The sequence below is a fragment of the Scleropages formosus genome, chromosome 5 (genome assembly GCF_900964775.1).
Source record: "Scleropages formosus chromosome 5, fSclFor1.1, whole genome shotgun sequence".
NCBI lineage: Eukaryota > Metazoa > Chordata > Actinopteri > Osteoglossiformes > Osteoglossidae > Scleropages > Scleropages formosus.
The window spans coordinates 32,170,706-32,191,841 of record NC_041810.1 but is presented as its reverse complement, the minus strand read 5'-3'; the positions used below and the strand labels follow the sequence as shown (position 1 = coordinate 32,191,841).

Here is a 21,136-nt window from a genome sequence, read left to right as displayed (position 1 = left end):
GGTGTTTTCATGTTTTGTTCCTCTTACTGTGCTCTCGGCTGCTCTTACTGGGGGACGTCTGCCTCCCGGCATGGTCACTGCTACCAGAGTGACTCCTCTTCCTGCCTGAGATCAGGACACTGCGGTATACCTGCGAAAGAGGTGAAAATGCTCTCACACCAGCTCTCCAGCATGCAGTGTCCGTCTGAAGCATCAGCACACCCCCTTTTCAACGACCCGATCAGTCCACCTGGACAAAATGTACACGCTGAGTCCTCGTGTTATGAAAGCGAAAGCATATGAACAGTTTTCCATTTAGTTATGAAAGTGGCACCGGATGAATTCGACTCCCTTCCACAATATTTACAGTTTCATTTTGGTGCTCCTGAGTGTTAAATCAGTCAAAAATTAGCATTAACAGGAATCTGAACCTGTAGAGGTGACATTTTCAGGCATTTTAAATTTGTTTTAATTTTAACACAGTTCAAAGTTAATGAAAAGTGCATTTTCATGTCTTATGACTATATCCAGAACTTTTACAGAAGCTACGCAGAGAATAAATTGGTGTATAGCTCTATCGTTACACTTCTACTGTTTGTATGAATAATAACTGAAAGAAACAAGATGGTATGTCAGTTTAATAAAAGCTAATAAAACAGACTTAATGAGAAAAGAAAAATATAATAAAATTAACTTCCTGTAACAGACTGGTTTCCTGTTCACAGCAACCCCCTGTCTCACAACCCGTGCGTCCTGGAAAGGCTCTGTAACACTGTCAGTGCTCATAGGGTGAGTAGTTCATGAGAACAGAATGAATAAATGAGTCTTACACAAATCTTTACTTCATTAAAGCTTTATCTGAGGTTTTCATAGAACCTAACCGGTGAATAAATCGAGGAACGTCTGCATGCTGAAGCTTTTACTGACTGTGTATACTGGTTGGATATGCAAACAAACTGAGTTACTAAGAGGCTTCCGGTTCCAACCGTGTTCATAATTTGAGGACCCAGTCTAGTGATCTGTACAATGACTGTACATAATCAACAACAACAAGATGAACTGTAAACCACAACATGATCTCCACCTGTAAACAAACCATCCTGATTCTGTACACAATAACATGGGCCATGAGCCTCCGTCACCCGTGCTACTCACACTGCTGCTGGCCTGGGGCTGAGTCCGGTAGCACTTCATTATGTTCTGGAATGACTTATCCTCTTTAGTCACCTAAACACATCAGTCTGTTTCAGTCTCTCCCTCATTACAAAGTACAAACGCTCAGCTGCATAAGTATGTGTGTGTGAGTGACAGAAAGAGCGTGTTCCACTGATGTATGGATGAGTGACCCAGTGTAAGTAGTGTATCTAGCAGTGTAAGTCACCGCGGTGAATAAGGTGTGTAGGCTGATAACACTACGTAGAGTTCACTGGACGTCGCTTTGGCGAAAAGCCACTACTAAATAAATAAATGTAATGTATGTAAAACTATGAGCATACCATGAAAGGCATTTTATGTACGAGCCTTTGCAGAGCAAATAAACAGTAGTGGGACCAGTGAAGAATGCAGCCAGAAAGCAGCCTCACCTTTGCCGTGAGGTAGATGGCGCACATGAGTAGCTGGTCCAGATGGCGATCCAGCATGAGCTCCGTGCAGTGAACCAGCGAGTACTCGAAGCAGGTCCATATCTTCCTACGAAGCTCTGCCGAGATGTCCAGCTTAGCACAAAGGTCCCGCAAGCGTACACTGGCTAGGTGATACACCTGATGTAAGAGGAGGGCGGAGCCACATTTATTGGTGTGAACTATAGAGTATGTTCCAAATGAGAGTCTGTGCTGTTGCACAATTACAGGAGGGACATAAATGCACAGGTCGCTCAGAAAAGGAGACTTTAACACAAAAGTAAGTCATTGCAGTACAGCCATCAATGGCATAACAATGTAAATTTGTTCAGCGAAATCACTCCCATTAGGCAAAATCCTGTTGTGAGGGGGAATTTTTTTAAAAAAAACAACAGGATGGAGAATAAGCCACATAAAAATTGATTAAAATACAATAATAAATTGTACTTCTTGCATTCCGATAACACCAAAATATTTCACAAAAGTGTTACATTTTCATTCATTCATTCATTATTAATATCTGTCATTCATTCATTCAAAATGAATAACTGTACAATGCAGAGTTGTGGTGTTCCGGAGCCTATTGCAAAGGCATAGGACGTGTGATGGTACAACCTCAATGATAAAATTTTCATAATTTTGCACACGTTCACGATATAAAGAACTAAATTTCACATGATCACAGCCTATGTCTTTCAATCTACAGAGTGCACAGACACTATGCTGTCAGAAGTGTTAGTGTTACTAACAAATATCTCCTCCTGCTACAGTACCCTCAATCAAGGTACTTACCTCAAACTGTTCCAGTAAAAACAGCCTTGCTGTATAAATCGGTAAATCATCGTAAGCAGCTTAACACTAAAAGTTATTAATAATAATACTTATAGTAATGAATCTGCTATTTCAGTTTTGATATTATAGTTACCTTAACCATCAGTTGTGATTGGTTGAGACTGTTAATATGGCAGGAGGAGAAACTTGGTTCTGATATGGAAAAAGCACTGTGTACGCATGCTTTGCATAGTGAAAGACATAGAAAGCAGTTAATAAAATACCTGTTACGGAAATAAAATAGCCACTTAACGGGCAAAAATACTGTTGCACTGAATAATAAGCCTGTTACATGAAAAAATTACATATTTTCATAAGCAGCTGAACTGTTTTTCCTTGTACAGGATCCTATTCTGTGAGGTTTTGGTGTACTCCAATGTATCATTCCAAAAGAAATGAGCAGCCAGCAACACACCTCCAACATAATTACTAAGGTGTGAAGAGAGTGGAGCCTCACCTTGCGGAAGAAGAGGGAGAGGGACCCGGTTTTAGCTGGCTTGTTTGTGGCTGGACTCTGGGGTTCTGCCTTTTTGGCCTGCTGTCCGGCTGAGGGGTTGTCCAGAGGAGTGGCCTGTGGAGCGGTGCTAGCGAGCTGCTGTGTGTTCAGGGTCCCTGCTAGGGTCTGCGCGGTGAGGGGCTGCAGAGTGCTGCTCCCCTGCCCTGTGACACTCACTTGAACGGGGATAAACGTAATGCCCCCATTCTCATTGGCTATCCCTGGAAAGCGAATAAGCACAGATAGGATCTATAACCTATAAAAACTAACCAATCAACAAAGATGTGTTAGAGCAGACATATACAAATATGCAAAAAACACAAAATACAGCAAATAACAAAAATATAATTTTTAATTGATAAATGGTTTGTCCATGACTTTTTAACAAACACCTTGGTTACCGTAACACCTACAACTTATCAACTGTTAGCCAAGCTGTATTAAGCAAGAAAAATGTGCTCAATGCAGATATAATGGCAGCTTCTACAGTCAATTTTACACTTTTTATTATTGTTTTATACATTTTATTATTAATGTTATTTAATGGTAAGTTTCATTTGTCGTTAATTTTTATGGTATGTGTATGTCAAATTAATCGTTATTACCTTGTACAGGTATGGTGACTGTTTGTCCATTGTTGGCTGTGACAGTGGCCGTTGCCATGGTGACCACCGTCTGACCAGCTGCTATAGTACTGATAAGGGGAGACTGGGACACTCTGACTGGTGTCGGTGGGTCAGAGGTTGTTTCACCATCCACAAACAGCCGACGGCGTGCAGAGCTAGCAGGGGGCGAGCTGTAGCGTCCATGGAGGGTGGTGGGGGATGGGGCCAGGCCTAGAATGGATACAAAGAGGTCAGAGGTCACTGCATTGCCAGTTCCATGTCTCATTACACAAGGAACAGAGATCTGATGGGCCAGGTCTGAATCCAACAGGTAGAAATTCTGTGGAGGATAAACATAATCTCTCACTCTCACAAACACACAGACACACACACTGTCTGAACCGCTCATCCCATACGGGGTCGCGGGGAGCTGGAGCCTAACCCGGCAACACGGGGCGAAAGGCTGGAGGGGGAAGGGACACACCCAGGATGGGACACCAGTCCCCTGCAAGGCACCCCAAGTGGGACTCGAACCCCAGACCCACCAGAGAGCAGGACCCGGTCCAACCCACTGCACCACCGCACCACCGCACCCCCCTAAACATAATCAGTACTTTATATATATAATAGTATAACATTATACTTAGTTATGATAATGCACACACACACACGGACTGAAACCGCTTGTTCCAAGTGGGGTCACAGCAAACTGGAGGCTAACCTGGCAACACAGGGCATGAGGGACACACCCAGGACGGGATGCCAGTCCCTTGCAAGGCACCCCAAGTGGGACTCAAACCCCAGACCCACCGAAGAGCAGGACCTGGACCAACCCACTGCGCCACTGCGCCACTGCACCCCCTTCCTTGAGCAAGGTACTTACCCTTAATTACTCCAGTAAAATTACCCAGATATACAAATGGGTACATAATTGTAAGGTTGTAGTAACTGCAACATTGTAAGTTGCTTTGGAGAAAAGGATCAGCTAAATGAATAAATGTAGTGACAGGATACTTAGTAAAGTGCAACACAATTTGTTTTAAAAAAAAAAAAAAGCAGTATTTCAATATGTGACCCCCCTTATAAGTGTGGTCATGCATTTATTTATTTACATTTATTTAGCAGACACTTCGATACTATAATGGATACTATGTAGTGTTATCAGCACACACACCTTATTCACCAAGGAGACTTACACTGCTAGATACACTACTCACAATGGATCACTCATCCATACATCAGTGGAACACACACACTCTCTCTGTTACACACACTGTGGGTGAACCTGAACAGCATGTCTTTGTCTATAATGATAATAATAATAATAATAATAACAACAATAATAATAATAATTCTTCATTGGATTCACTGGAAGTCGCTTACACTACATGCGAGAATGAACTACATCCTTGGGTACAAAGGCAGGACCACATGTGACACTTGCACACCCGTGAGCTTGTGATTCTCACCTCTAGCTGTACCCGCAGTGTTGGTGCGTGGCTCACTCATGCGGCTTGGGGTGAGGGGACTGCCGACTGTGCTGGAGCTGCAATCCGCACCCTCGAAATTCTGGGCAGGCATCACCTGGGATGCGCAACACAAAGACAGGGTCACTCAGTGATCTTGACGCAATACCAGCAGCAAATCTAGGAAGGCGGGTCGATGCTGAGGCACTGACCTCCTGGCAGGTGGGCACATGGTTCTTGGCCTCTCGAATGCTGTCCCACAGAGGAGATCCTGTACTCCAGGCCAGGCTTTCCAGCACCTGCTCCTCTATGCGGTTCAGGTGCTTTACCACCTCCCGAAAGAGTCCCTCCTCAGCCCTGACCAGCACCTCGATAACCTGTAATCACAGAGTTATGATTTTTCTTAACAAAAAGGTCAATTACACTTATCTGATGCAAGTTAATGATTTACCTGTTTACACTGGTGTGTAATTTTTATTGTATGAGTTCAGGGTAAGTACCTTCATCAATGGTATTACAGCACAGGTGGGATTCAAATCTGCAAACCCAAGCCCAAAGCCAGCAGCTCTAGCTACCATGCCACCTGCTACCTGAATTAAGGAATTCACTCAATGGAAACACCAGGAGGCTCTAGTCTGAGTGTAAATGAACATGCCTTCAGTTTTCTATCAGGGTGTTACCCGAGGATTACCTTGTAAAAGTGATAGGGCGGCAGGTCGAAGATCTCGATGACCCGTGGGAAGTCTCCTGGCGGCCGGTAGGAGAAGATGACAATCTCCAGGCAGCACACAAGCAGAGAACGATGGAACAGGTCATGCTCCAGAATCACCTGTAGCAAAAACATGCAGCTCACTGTGAGAAAAACAGAACATCAATGTCCTCCAAGGACAAGTGATGAATGACCACTTCCTGTTGAAGGTCATGTGGCTATTTAAGGCCGGCAGGAGGTGCTAAACTCACAGACAGGTCACTGTCTCCCAGCCTCTTCTTCTCCTGCTCAATGACAGCTTCCAGGATCTTGTAGTACAGAGCCTCAGCTAGTCGGAAGTACTTTGCTGCTACCTCTGCATGGCAATGGGACACAGTTGTAAGGAGCTGGGCAGTGTAGTGCCAACATGTCAATGCCGCACCATAGTACACACACACACACACACACACACACACACACACACACACAGACTGAAACCGCTTGTACCGAACACAAGGTGCAAGGCTGGAGGGGGAGGGGACACACCCAGGACAGGATGCCAGTCCACTGCAAGGCACCCCAAGTGGGACTCGAACCCCAGACCCAGATGCATACAAATATGTAGTGGATATAAATAGTCCACACACCCAAATTTCAGATCTTGTTGATTTAAAAACTAAAATCAAGAAAAATCATGCCAAATCAGAATCATTTCACTTGATGTAAGGTGAGTTCACATAACCTTTGTCGATAACATACAATATGAGTACTTCAATCAGAAAAGAGTTAACCATTATAATAACCATTATAAAGGGTGTCCACACTTATGCAACAAAGGCACTGAAGGTTTCCTATTTTTAATTATGTTTCCTACAAGTTAAAAGTCATTGTTTCTTTCAAGAGCTTCTTAAATGTGAAAAAAAGCTCTGGCATTGTTTGTGTTGATTTCAGTGTTTATCAAAATATATACATATAGTATATAGAGTAAATGCTATGCTACATGTGTATATATGTATATATATTTTTTCACATAATACCTATACATACAGTATATACACACATAGAGCAGTATATATTTTGTGTATATATAGTTCATATATATATATATATATATATTTATCTCAAATACAGTATAAAATTTATATATACTGCATGTATGTGGACAGTTGCTTCGGAGCCCACCTCTGGCCAAGCCTCCACCATCCTCTGTCGTAGCCTGGTAGTGCTGGCAGAAGAGATCAGACATGTCCTTCAGCCGACTGGCGATGGCCTCGCTGGGGTCTCTGATACATTCCCTGCAGCCGGATACAGGCAGCACCATCATGTGCAACAAGAACTGCACGTATGCATGAGAATGACCGTGAAGGACCGCTCTAAAATCAGAACCCTGAAGGGCCATGATGAAATTAGGACAGGGTGCACTCAGGCAAGCAGAAATTTTTGAAAACTTTGGAAAAAGTGAAAAGAATGCAATTTAAAGTAATTAATAGGTGTGTGTATGTGTGTGTGTGTGTGTGTGTGTGTGTGTGTGTGTGTTTGTGTGTGTGTGTGGGGGGTCAAAGAAATAAGTTTGTATGCTTGAAAATCTGTAACTCAAATGTTACGAGCCAATGAGCTGCAGCGGTATAGGTGAGAGCGCCGTGATAAAAACGAAGGGCACTGACCTGAGTATGGTGGCTAACCTCTCGCTAGGGCTGTTGCGCAGTCCTGCCAGCAAGCTGTGAAGGCGGCTAACGCTCTGCATCGCTGTGGAAACAGGTGTCCCGCCACCACCATCAGGCGCACACCTGCGGCCCGTCAGGGGAGTGGGCGGGTGGGGGGCCGACGTCTGTAGAACAGAATGGCGAGAGAGCGCATGACTCAACAGTTAGTATCATACACTTCTACGTAACCTGTTTGACAGCTCATTTTTATTTTTTGCATTGTTTATATTTTACATTTCACTAGCTGATGCTTTTCTCCAAAGCAACGTACAATGTCAAGCTATACATACATTGTAACAAAAATTGTATTATGTTGATTTTTTTTTTTTTTGCATTTTCCGTTCAGTTTTGTGAGATTAATCATACTTCTGGCGTTAGTTCGTACTATATGTCAAGTTTTAGAAAAATTTTCCACATTCTTCAAATTTGGCAAATTTTGGCACTGGGTTCCAAGAATTCCACAACCTCTCAGGATCTGATGCTGTCTAGAATGTTTTGGTACTTTCTAGATTTTCTGGAGCCTTCTAGAATTGTCCGATAACATTTAAGTACTACACTAAAACTGACAGTGTAAAAGAACTATTGGTATCTTTGTAATCAGTAAACTTTAACGAATCCTAAACAATGCAAAAATCAACATAACTAAGAACTTTGAAAAATTTGGCTCCGTTGCATTATCTGTTATTTAATAACAGTTATGATGGTGAGTCTGTATTAGCATTCAACAACGCATTAGTGGTGTTGTGTTTTAAATGTTTTAAGAGGTAATTTAATGACCAGCTAATGAACAATGATGGACAAAGTTAAGCCCCAGTGGACATTTGGGTATTTCCACTTTCAATTGTTTTTGCGAGTGTAAAACCCTCAAGGTGTTAATTCTGTTGCAGTTATTGCTATTGTGGGTTGTTTTGGCATGTTCCAGCTTTTATGATTTTATTGATGTGGTAGTCTAAGCCTGAAAGTTGAAACAGACTTCTCTGTAATACGTTAAAGTATGTCCTGCCTTGCGAAATTGTGCGTGAGTAATTTGTTATAATTTGGTTGAGTAATGCTAGAGTTGGTTTCATTATACTGTATTTTATTGTATTTGAAGCTTAATAAAGGAAGAAAAAAGTAGTATTGCTGTAAACGACCTCCCCTGTGTGTGCATGCATGACCTCATATGGAGATACAGTCTTAGTGTATGATATAAGTAAGAATGCTCATGGCCTTACAGTCTGGGCCCCCAGCAGCCGGTTCAAGGGTTGCTCTGTGTTCTCCATACCCCCTGCACAGAGGCAGGGACCCGGGGTGCCGATGTCCGCGTTGGCAGTCTCCCCCAAGAAGATGCGCTCATCCAGGCTGCCCGTGGACAACACGCGCTCCTCATACACCCGCCCCAGGGACATGCTGCATGCAAACACAGCTGGAGTGAGCACCTGGCTCATGTGACCATAGTGCACCATGTGTTTGACAGTAAGGAGCCCACATAGCCCTGGATGACACACAGCTCACTTAATACACCTGAGAGTCCACAGCCTGAGCAGAGATCTTCCTTCCAACCTGGGTCATATACTGTCCCAAACTTCCCTCATTTCAATAATAGCTCCTAATAACAAGCGTGTACTTTGTGAACAGCACTTTCAATCACGTTCTCACAGACATAGCAAGGTTTTTTGGGATTTCTAACTTACAAACTGTCCCCAAAATTTGCTGGATCCAAAAAGCCGGTCAGACTTTCTTCCTTCCCCTTCAGAACCTGTGGAGAGGAGAGTGAAGAAGGGAAAAAAGACACATCAGGAAAATAAAACCCCACATCATAGAAGGAAGGACTTAGCAGGGACTGTGTGCTCAATGTATGGCAGTGTGTGTGTGTGTGTGTGTGTGTGTGTGTGTGTGTGTGTGTATGTGGGTATATACATCATTTTATATCCACTGTCAATGAAGAATGATCATGTAATGGCAAGAATTTTGTTGTACTGAATAATACCCCTGTTGTATGAAAAAAGATACAGTGTACTGTATATTTTCTTTAGCCAACAAACTGTAGTGGTTTTTCATTGTCTAGGACCCTGTTGTATAAGGTCTGAGAGTACAGTCATTTTATACCTACTGTGTTCATTCAAATATTTATTTTTCACAAGAAAAATACAGCATTCTAAAATCATAAAACACAAACTGCACTAATCTACGTATCTGTTTATGAAGCATTATTTTATTCAATAATTTAGAGATGCCACATTAACGGTAACTTAGAGTATGTTTTCAGTTCCTAGAACATATATATTACTGGTGTTAAGTTTATCAAACTTAAAGCAACTAAAAATAGAACCTTGTTACAGCAAAAACATATTATTAGTTTGATTTGACAGCAAAATGAGTGGTTGCTTCCAACGATGTTTATTTCCGACCCGAGCAGCTCTCGGCCTGGGCAGACCTCCGTGGGACAGCTGTGAAACCTACCTTCTTGTCGAACAGCTTCCTGATGAAAGGCTTCCAGAAGTGCTCCTTCACCCCCTTGGCCTCCAGCACCAGGCCATCGTGCAGTTTGCACAGCTGCTCGATGAAGCACAGCGGCCCCAGGCCGGGCTTGAAATCCCTGCTGCCAAAGTCTGCAGGCAGGCCTACACACACGTGCACAGACAAACACCCATGCACGCATGGACAGAAAGAAGCGTTAAATAACCTTACAGTAGCTCCATGACATTGTTGTCACAGCAGACAGGTAATGAGGAGCAGAGCCCCCCCAACATCGTTTTTAAAAAATCAAATATTTCATAGTGTGAAAACACACAAACAACAACAGTCTTACTTTCCTGATTCATTCGAAGGCATGAGTGCTGTGAAGTATCTGCCACGATTTGGATAAAATACTCACCTAGTGGTGAAGAATTGTGCTCATGTCTGCTCAGAGACAAAAGAGTGCCCCTGCTCTCGCCCTCGCTCCTCTCTTCGCTCACTTTCTCCACCCTCCGCTGACCTCCTTCTCCACCCTCCCTATCTCTCGCCACCTCCTCTATCGCTCTCCCCCTCTCAAATCTCCAACAAAAGCACTCCAAGCGACTCTGCTGACTTGGGGAAAAACCTCGCCCCTGCACTAATGACTTCCACATGTTCGCTTCATCAGGCCAGGCTGCTCTTGGTCTTGACCAAAGGAGAGGACAATCGATTCTGAAGTGGTTGTACTAGCCCAACAGCCAGCTAGGTGTGGTGCCGGACCAAGGCTCTTACTATGGCGGTGTAGAGACAACTGCTGGTTTGTGCTCTCGGGGAGGAAGGAACACGTCTGGCCGTAAAAGCAGTTAATATTGTGTAAATGGTGGATTTAACAGAACTCAGGCTGCCGGACTTCAGATTGGGAAAAAGAAAAAATGGCAGGCAGCAGATGCCCCAGTGGTTAAAGCTACCGCCTTGCACTCAAAGGAGCCAGATTCCAGTCCCATCTCCTGCTATAGCACCCTTCATCAAGGTACTCACCCTGAACTGATACAGTAATGATTACCCACCTATAGAAAGGGTAAACCAGTCGAAGTGGCGTTGGAGAAAAAGTGTCAAATAAAGAAATGTATGAGGACTGTAACTGCAGTATTACAATAGTTATAAGAGGTTCTCTCAGGTGTGAGTGTTTCTCACCTCTCAAACACAAATTTCGATTTTAACAGGAACTCTGCTTTAACAATCACCTCTTGCCAAGAGTTTCAACAAATTCGCGTGTTCGAGGGTTCACAGGGTGGGGGAGGGGCGGCTTCTTGGGAAGGGGGTGGTGGTACCTTTAAAGGCTGGGTTCAGCAGCTCCTTGCGACTGGAGCACAGCAGAGCGTTACAGTAGACCAGGTCGAGAGCACACAGGAGCAGGTGGTACGAGTTCACCAGGTCATCGCTGATCATGGGGAAGTTTCCTGCAACAGAATGTGTGTGTGTGTGTGTGTGTGTGTGTGAGAGAGAGAGAGAGGGACATGGTTAATGAAGGCTGTCATCAGCTTGGCATTAACCTTAATCTCCCGTTGAACTGCCAGGACCTGAATCCCCCACCCCCCCACTGCCACGGCCCGATCCTCTGACTGACATCCCTGTCTGCACCCAAAGGAGGTGAACAGCTAATTATGTAGTCAAACAAGCCAAAATAAATGAAAACAAAGAGTCGAAGCTTGATGAGGACTCCATTCAAAAAAACCAAATACGTCAAATTTATTTTTTTATCTGTATTATTAAGCAAGTAAGTTGAGATCTAGTGATTTCCATACAAATTTATGTTGATGTTATATGTATGTGAATTAATTGCAAGCAATCTGTTAATACTGGACTGCACACGCAGGCACACACACACACACACACACACACAAGTAAAGAGTGTACAGTTGCAACAGCATTTGAACCAAAATTTCACGAATGTCTTTGAACTTCTTTGCAGCGGTTTGAGGTTTATTGTTTTATTTTGTTTTGTTTGCTTTCCTTTCTTTTTTTGTTTGCTTGCTGTAATTCAGAGCTTCACGAGTCACATCAGGTCATTTCCTCCTGTGAACTGCAGGCTGGGGGCCGCGACTCCGCCGAGAGAGGAGCCCTTCCTGCCCCGCCCACACAACAACCGCCAGCGACTCCCAGCAGCCTGCCTTATCACGGCCCGTCAGAGCTCGAGCTTGGAAGAAGCAGGACATGGTCCTGGGCTGGGCCGCCCTCCCATGGGGCTCATAAGAGATACGGTACAGAAGCCGCTCCCCGCTCCTCGTGAACCCACAGCAACCACACAAACAGGAAAACACGTCCTGCGTATGCGGAACACATGGCCCCCACAGCCTGCACACGGCTACATGTGCCTTTCACTGAAAGCATGCCATCGCCGCTCCGCTGCATTCTCACGTGACACCCAGCTGACATTTCTGTTCATTATCATTTATGTGTTAAGAGTCACATATGTGTAATATCAAGTATCACATAGACAAAGACAGTCGTTTATTAAACTCATTCGCTTTCCTGACAATATGACTCACCGGATCGCATCACGTGCGCAAAGTACATTTATATTCATTGAGATTCGATGCTTTTCTCCAAGGTGACTTATTTACCCATTTATACAGCTGGGTAATTCTTCCTGGAGCAAGTCAAGGTAAGTGCCTTGCTCAAGGGTACTACAGCTGGAAGTGGGATTCGAACCTGTGACCTTTGAGTCCAAAAAGAGAACATTTAACCACTACGTTACCAAAATCCCCCCAACGAAAAATAAAGACAAATACAGAAGACAAATCCCACCTTGATATATTTAAGCTATTTTCTGACATAAAAGTACTTTACAAAACCCATACAGAAGTGTGTCAGTGTGTGATGAGCACCAATTTTAACAGCAGGCTTTTAGGCATCAGGGTGAGTTTGGGTCTAACTGGACCCCTTTAGAGCTTCTTGAGATCTGCCACAAATATGGTTTCTTTCACCTTATTGCTTAAAGGCTTCATGAGATCCTCCACCCCAGGCATCTGAACACATAAAATGAATGATCATTTTACATTTACATTTATTAATTTAGCAGACGCTTTTGCCCAAAGCGACGTACATCTCAGCAAAAGTACAATTTATGCATTACATTAAGAGAAGGAGACATAGCTGCAGACATGAAAGTCTCAAGCAAACCTAGTTTGTTCCCTACCACTTGCTGCACCGAGGTTCAATGTTCAAGTAGGTGCATAAGACACAGGACAGACAAATCCCGATACCCTTCCACCAATTTCTTTTCTTTTTTTTTTTATATAAAGTATTATAAGATACACAAATGAGCAAGTACAATGCCAGAGTACACACACACACACATTTTCAGAACCGCTTGTCCCATACGGGGTCACGAGGAACCGGAGCCTACCCGGTAACACAGGGCGTAAGGCCGGAGGGGGAGGGAACACACCCAGGACGGGACGCCAGTCCGTCGCAAGGCACCCCAAGCGGGACTCGAACCCCAGACCCACCGGAAAGTAGGACTGTGGTCCAACCCACTGCGCCACCGCACCCCCAATGCCAGAGTAATGGCTGAATAAAGGTTGTATCTGGGGATGCTTATGGAGTTACGATGCGTGAACAGTTACACCATAAATGAGCTGGAGAGATCTTGGGCGAAGTGGATCTGGAAAAGGTGGGTTTTCAGACCCTTCTTGAAAACAGACAGAGTATCCGCAGTTCTGAGTGACAGGGGAAGGTCATTCCACCACAACGGACCCAGAACCGAGAAACTCTGAGCTTTACCTTTCGTGATCAACAGTTTTCTTTAAATTTTCTGTGTTTTGCACATATTCGCTACATCTGTGGTGTGTGTGGTCACATCCGGTTACCGCAGGAAATTAATGGGTGAGACTATAATAAAGAGCAAAGAACATAGTCGTTTTTTCTGTCTCTCTCATTCTCATACACACACGCACGCACGCACACACACACACACGGTATCATCTCAGGTAAATGAGGTCTATAGACTATGAATTCAAAAAAGAAGTGTAGAACTTGTGCTAAAGACTAGGACTGAAATTGGTAAAAAGGTATAACACAACATTAGATCATCATCTATGTTTTATTACTGTTTTAAAAAAAATTATAATGGGCCGCCCAGTTTTGGATGGAAACAGTAGAGACAGAACGCCACTTGAAACACAACTCAATGGTTAATGTGTGTATAGTCATATACACATGGACAATCGCAGCTTTACTCACCCGCACTTGACTCCCGACAGCAAGAACTGGGAGCCCGGGGACAGTGGGCAGTGCAGGCTGGGGCTCGTTGGGGGGCCGGCGCACAGCACAGCGCCTCGAACAAGCAAGCCCTGACTTGTCATCTGCACTGAGCCTCTGTGACACGAGGACGCCGCCCGGTCTGCAGGCTCTCAGAGGACAGGCATGCCGCCCCCTAGGGGTCACGTTTGACTCTGTTCACCTTCAGTTCTCCCACGACTCGGCACAGACACTGATCGCAGTGCAATGGCAACATTACCGCTGCCTCGAAAGCAAAATATAACCCAGCCTGACGTGTTCCACCTTCACCCGGTGTATTTCATTACCGCAGTACTGTCACCACTCAGTGGACATATGTGCCTGCTGAATAGTTGCAACAGATGGGCTGAGCAACAAGCCGTCTCAGAAATGAACCCGTAACAATAACCAGAACAGCATTTCATACTCTACACACACTTCGTATTTCGTCACAGTGTCATTGTTCTGACACACAACTAGGGAAGGTAATGATATTCAAATCCTGCAGAGTACACCTAGAAAACATGCAAAAACTGTCATTCAAAGGCATGAAATGCTGCCCTCTGTCACTCGTTGTGCTGTGTCTGAGACTGCATTCTATTCTAGTGTTACCACGAAGACCTGGACAGCCCATTATAATTGTTGATAAAGCTAATATAAAAAAGATGGTCACCCAGTGTGGCATAACACCTCCCAACTAACTTCACTCCTAGTCATGTACATTTCCTGTTGGAATCTATGATGTATAGACCTCATTTACCTGAAAGGATGCTACTCTTTATTATAGCCTCAACCATTCATTCCCTATGAATAACACATAAAACTGAATTAATCTGATGATCATTAATGTTATGTGTTCAGATGCTTGGTGTGAAGGATCTCATGAATCCTCATGGCAATCAGATGAAAGACACACTATTTACGATTTATGACAGGAGTTGTACATTTGTCCAAGTTGACCGGAACCCAACACGAGGATTTAAACAAATGACAGACATGTAAAAGAAGGTACAGGTTCAATGTAGAACGGACATTACCCATGGAGTGTGTACTGCACCTCGCCAGCCAGCTCCTGCCACAAATGAGCAACGGACATACGCTCATAAAACACAGGGAAAAGAAAACTCCAGTCATTTGTGTTTGTTTTTCTGAACTGCAAAGCGGCACTGTCCATCTTAAGTACACATATAAAAATAAATGTGCTGCAGGGGCAACAACCCAACGTGGGCAACGGACCCTGTGCGCCCCACAGCCCAGATGGAGCACAGCCTAATTCCCATACACGCCCACAGCAGGGGCCCCTCGTTACACTGGCCCCCCACCGCCCTTGGAAGGGATTTACACAATTTACAGCATGGAGTTGCTTAGCACACTCATCATTAGCATCGCCAAGGAGTTCAAGCCCTTCTCTGGTATGTACGTAGCGGGTACTATGACCTATAGCTTATGACAGCAAATGTGTATTCATATGAGGCGATTGTCCACATCCAGTCATGCACATGTCTCAACTCAGTCTCCTTCCTGTCGTGTTTTTCCATTTTCAGTTCATGACATCAAGTCCATGCATCCTGTGCTGCACTGTCCAGCGACTAACTTCTCTCAGCATTACATGAACATTGTAGATGTGAAAACAGCCTTTTTTGTTTAGTTTGGTTTTCAAAAAAAACCTCACTATAATATATGGCTATACTATATGTACTCACTTTAAGGTTTGGAAACACTGTCTAGCCTGTTAAATCTTAACTCCAGATCAGAGTGTAACATATTCCAACTTTTCATAAATTGGGTAAACATTTCCAGAACCGCTTGTCCCATACGGGGTCACGGAGCCTAACCCAGCAACTCAGAGCATAAGGCTAGAGGGGGAGGGGACACACCCAGGACGGGACGCCAGTCCGTCGCAAGGCACCCCAAGCGGGGCTCGAACCCCAGACCCACCGGAGGGCAGGACTGTGGTCCAACCCACTGCGCCACCGCACCCCCCTTGGGTAAACATACCCCGTTTAAATGGTGAAAATTGTACTAGAATCCGGAGCACAAAAAAAAAAAAAAAAAAAAAAAAAAAAAATCACATTTTTCATCCAAATATGCCAAGTTATTAATGACTATAAAAGCAATGACAAACTCTTTCATACTTAGCACTGGTTACTTTAACAAAACCTACCAGTTCTCTTAAGTTTCAGTACCTCATACAGCTGTTTGTTATTTCCTAAGCTATTATTTGCATGAAAATATTAATTTATCAATAACTGCTTGTCTAATACAGGGCCACACACGCGCACACACAATCTGGTCAATTCAGAGTGACCAAACCAAATCACCTGACTGTGGGAGAAATTTGCTTTTAGACCCAGAATTAAGCAAATTATTGTAAGCCTGGTCCTGTAGGGTGAAGTGAAGGTGTATTAAGAGGAGTAACATGTCCCAGATGTCCCACTTACCTTTGGCATGGACAAAGAGGGTCCAGCAGAAGTTGAAGACCTCTGTGACAGTGCATGGGTGACGCCTGTGAAGAAAGAGAGGCAACAGTAACTCCATGCCCTGCTCACAAGAAAGAGTGTAATGAACCGATAAGAGGTGAACCCTTGGAGAGGTACGTACCGCTGCTTACGGCCCCTCTGCACCCTGGGCGGGTCGTCTGATGGTGGCCTAAAGATGTCCTGGAAGATGGGGACGTACTTTTTGAAAATGACTGCCGACACAGTGAAGTTCCTCTCCAGCTTGTCGGTCCGCTGGCGGAACTCCTGGGGCAGGTTGGCCATGTCCTCCCACTTCTTCATCTTGCTGAAGAACTCAATGAGACTAGCCGGGGTGTGGAGGAGAACAGCCCTAAGTCTCAGTGGAGATCAGTGCTCCTCCAGCCCCATACATGTGATGACTTCTCTCAAAAGTGATCATCTCTGACTGCTACAACCACAGGATGCCTTAGATCACAAGATGCAAAGTAACGGTCTGTTTATGAAGAAGCGGGAAAGGTAAGCTCACCTGAGCTCAGCACAGCGCAGGATCCTGGTCAGAGACACGTAGTTTCCTTCAGCTGTGCCTTTGCCCACAGTTGGAACCGACGTCCTACACGCGACATACAAGGCGCAGGCCTGCCAGTGCAATTCGCTGCCCTGTGAGAGACATGGAGCACACGTAAACACCATGCACCCTAGTATTATCTATTATTATTACTTTTTCCATTGTCCATCCATCCATTTATTTATGTCTTTATTCAAGGACACATACACTGATAGTTTGTAGAAGACAACACAATGCTTACAGGATTGCAAGATACCAGCTGATGAGAGTCTAGGAAGAAATAGGGCTACAACCCAATGACCCCGTAGACAAAACTTTTAAAGAAGAGCTGCATGCTGGGAGAACCGCTACTGTACTGTAGTGGTTAAGGACTCAAAAATATGACCTAGGATGGTTGGTAGCATAGTGGTTAAAACTGCTGCCTTTAGAACCAAAGGTTGCAGGTTTGAGCTCCACCTCTGGCTGCAGTTTCTATGAGGAAGGTACTTGAATTGTCCCAATAAAGTTCACCCACATGGGTAAAAAGTTGTAAGTCTGTTTTTATAGAAAAGCATCAGATAAATGAATAAATGTAATGACATCCAGAAATCACCAGACACACTGAAAGTTCAAGCCCCCAAACTGTATTGCACTGTCGTAGTCCTGCCTGAGCTAAACCGGATTGGTACAAACAAGGGTGTGAAGAACTATTCTGAATAGCAGCATTGAGTTAACCTAAGAAGCCAGATTGTTGCATTATTATAATATGTATCTGACTATTTCTGAGACACAGAAAACAGAAAAAAGCCATTTAAAAATAGTGTGATACACCGTCTCTCTAAAGTAGACTTATTTGACACATCGTAATTCTTGCTTGTTAAAGATAACTAAGAATGTTTGGTTTGTGCATGAAGCTTCTCAGAGAGATTTATCTATTTCTACAACTTGAACAGCTGATAGTGTCGTGGTTGGAGTCACTGCCTTGTGATCCAAAGATTGCAGGTTTGATCCCCACCTCACCCTTGAGCAATGTACTTACCTTAAATTGCTCCACTAAAATAACACAGCTGTACAAATGGGTAAATGATCATAAGTAACTTATTGTTGTAAGTTTCTTTGAAAAAAGTTTCTGATAAATGTAGTTCACTTGTCTCATTTCAGGTGAGTACTACATGTGATGAGGGTACTACAGCAGAAGGTGGGATTCAAACAGGAGCTTTAACTGCAATGCATCAGCTCTAACCACTGCACCACCTGATGCCACAACTGTCACACTTCCCATACTTCCAAGTTTGCCATATTTGAGGAAATCGATGAGCAGTGTATGAATGAATTGTGAATTAGAGCAGAAGGACCAGGACAGCACCGAACAACTGGTACCCCGAGTTGCGTCCCTGGGTGGCGGTAACCCCGCCTCGCGCCCGGCCACACCCCTTTCCATCTCACAACACAGAGAGTTATACCAAAATTCACCCCTCGGCATTGAAAACCACACACCTACTAATTATAATCAATTGTTTTTGTTCTTAAAGGATGTCTAAATTAACGACTATTCTGTTGGGCCGTTCGCTAACGTTATCGCTTTAAAAACCTAAACATTTAAAATATATTTCCAAACTGTTCTTACCTCTAAAGTATAATTCTTATTAATATTTTGATAATTTTTCCAAGCTTCGGTGCGCGCCTCCTCGTCCATGTTGAGCGCGCGACAGAGGTCTTCGAACCCCTGTCTCGTTCTCTGCAAACCCTCTTCCTCCTCGCTCATGTCTGCTCTTACCGCACTATTCAGTACACAAAAAATGGTTTTCGGATTAAAACTTCAATGTATATATGGAGTACAACCGCTGTAGCACCAGCGCAGAGACACGTTACACGCTACATTTGTCCTGTTATAATTGTCGACGTACAGTGGAAATATGCAGTAGAATACAGTGCAGCCATTTAAATGTCCTTTGACTGACAGTTACTACCCTGCGTCACCGATTTACGGTAATCGCGTACATGATTCGTAGTATTATGAGGATACGTATTGTTTCTAGCGTAAAGTGTTTGAAGAGGAATTTGCGTAGAGAATAGCCCCGCCCACTAGAACCTTCCGTACACAGCGCTAGATGGAACTTGCGTAAGGCAAACCCCGCCCCCTAAAACGTTCAATTGAACAGGACGAATAGGACGTGCGCCTGATAAAGTCCCTCCCACTACGGCGGTTTGCAGACAATGATTGGACGGTACAAGTGCCGCTCAAAAGCAGGTTGAAGACCATACCTTCCGCTGCACGATTTTCGTGATGGCGGAAGGAAAGAGACTTCACGTGATACTTTTTTCCCCCTTTTTCCCCTTTAACCCTGGGGTTTCTCGTACCTGCACGGATCCATCGTCACTAACCGCTTGTCCCTCTGCACCTATTTTGGATCTGTCGAGACTCGCAGAAATTCTGATCGGACCTTCTTAATGCAGTGGAAACCTAGTTTCAGTCTGCTTGATTTCTCTTTTTGAACATATCAACAGGAGAGATTGTGTACAGACGTGATTCTGGACTAGTCTACAAGATAAATAGCTGTGTATAGAGTTATTTTAATTATTAAACAGATAACAAGGAACACATTTATCGAGCTCATCGGGGACTCAGAAGGTTAGTCTAGAAGTGAGTCTGAAAAATGTGTCCTTCTGTGGAGAGAGATCAGCAGTTCTGGGTGACTTCGGACCTCTTGTGTGTGAGGCCACTATGTGGACAGGGGTGGAGGAGTGTGAAGTTAACTAACGTAGCTATCATGCCATCATACACCAATAAGATAGGCCTTTTCATGTGGCAGTTATGCAACTCGGCAACACAGGGCTGGGGGGAAGGGGACACACCCTTGACGGGACGCCAATCCATCACAACAAGAGACCCCAAGCAGGACTTGAACCCCAGATCTGCCAGACAGGGGGACCCGGCCAAACCCGCTGTGCCACTGTGTCCCCTAAATTAACACTAATCAATTATTATAAATCATTTCCCTTTTCATAGATCACTACATAAATAAAAAAGTATTCGTCACAAATGTGGTAAGATGTCAAAGAAAGCACAGTTCTAGCAGCTTTGAGATTTTTCGGAGTTAGAGTAGCATTCTTGTAGTGTTTAACTATTATTACAAATGGGAAAGAAAGGTTTTGTGTTACTAATCTTACGCTTGTTTATGTAATATATGTCTAGTAAAAATGTTCATTATGTACTACATACAGTTTATACTGCCTTCTTCAAGCTCGTGGTCATAAAAGCCAATTAATGCATGTTCAAAGGTAAAAGAAAAGTGGAAAGAAAAGGAGCTTTCCATTGCGTGAAGAAGATCTGATCCATTGCATCACAGTTGCATCTTCATTTTGTATTTTTTTTTCCAACAAGAATTCCCTATGAAAAGTCTACTTGAATTAAAGATGTGACTTGCTAACAAAATGTCATTTTTGCCTAGTTATCAAACATTTATTTGTTTTATTATATATATATATAATAGTTATAGTTTTATAATATACATATACAGTATTATTATCATAGTCACCCTGCACGGGCACTTTTCTCTTTTCTGCCATCTGCAAAGCGGCTCAGGTCTATTCAAACGCGCACTGCTAGGTACAGGAACAGCTTTTACCTCACTGCTGTAAGAGTATACAACACTAACCAATGTGCCACCTTCAGTTACTAGAGTTGGACTGCTCCTCCCAAGCACATTGGTAAATTACACTGTCACTTAAGCATTCTCATTCTCTCGTTCTGAGTTCTCTGGCTGTCAGCTGGTATTATTGTTATTACTGTTACCATTATTTATTGCTACTGCTGTTGCACTACTCATTGTCATTGTTTTGTTTGTGCAGTATTTCTACTGTCTCTGTCTTCATCCATAGTCTGTGGAGAAGCATTCAGGAAGAATTTCATAATACTTGTACATGGTACTTGTACCTATGACAAACTAAACTTGAACTATATATAATATTCCAGGTTACATATTTATATATATAAATATGATATAAATTTGAGTTGAACACACTCAAAACGGTGGAGATGATCGT

General features: G+C 43.7%; 1 protein-coding gene across 3 annotated transcripts in view; it reads right to left on the bottom strand.

Moving 5' to 3' along the window:
- Positions 1-19,078, bottom strand: part of rbl2 (retinoblastoma-like 2 (p130)) — a 29,071-nt gene extending 9,993 nt beyond the window's left edge. Inside the window, exons 1-20 of one of the 3 annotated variants that reach the window (XM_018749751.2) lie at positions 18,997-19,078; positions 18,717-18,870; positions 17,072-17,202; positions 16,688-16,888; positions 16,528-16,592; positions 11,137-11,265; positions 9,830-9,990; positions 9,061-9,125; positions 8,602-8,776; positions 7,349-7,512; positions 6,867-6,979; positions 5,957-6,060; positions 5,688-5,825; positions 5,209-5,373; positions 5,000-5,114; positions 3,531-3,761; positions 2,887-3,146; positions 1,563-1,739; positions 1,135-1,206; positions 28-130 (exon numbers count right to left, since the gene is read on the bottom strand). In XM_018749751.2, the coding sequence (XP_018605267.1) occupies positions 28-130; positions 1,135-1,206; positions 1,563-1,739; positions 2,887-3,146; positions 3,531-3,761; positions 5,000-5,114; positions 5,209-5,373; positions 5,688-5,825; positions 5,957-6,060; positions 6,867-6,979; positions 7,349-7,512; positions 8,602-8,776; positions 9,061-9,125; positions 9,830-9,990; positions 11,137-11,265; positions 16,528-16,592; positions 16,688-16,888; positions 17,072-17,202; positions 18,717-18,854 (2,707 nt within the window). In that variant the 5' untranslated portion in view covers positions 18,855-18,870; positions 18,997-19,078. Of the gene's footprint in view, positions 1-27; positions 131-1,134; positions 1,207-1,562; positions 1,740-2,886; positions 3,147-3,530; positions 3,762-4,999; positions 5,115-5,208; positions 5,374-5,687; positions 5,826-5,956; positions 6,061-6,866; positions 6,980-7,348; positions 7,513-8,601; positions 8,777-9,060; positions 9,126-9,829; positions 9,991-11,136; positions 11,266-16,527; positions 16,593-16,687; positions 16,889-17,071; positions 17,203-18,716 lie in introns of all 3 variants that reach the window. The other 2 variants (XM_018749753.2, XM_018749754.2) reach the window with 2 other exon arrangements.
- Positions 19,079-21,136: the final 2,058 nt, after the last annotated feature.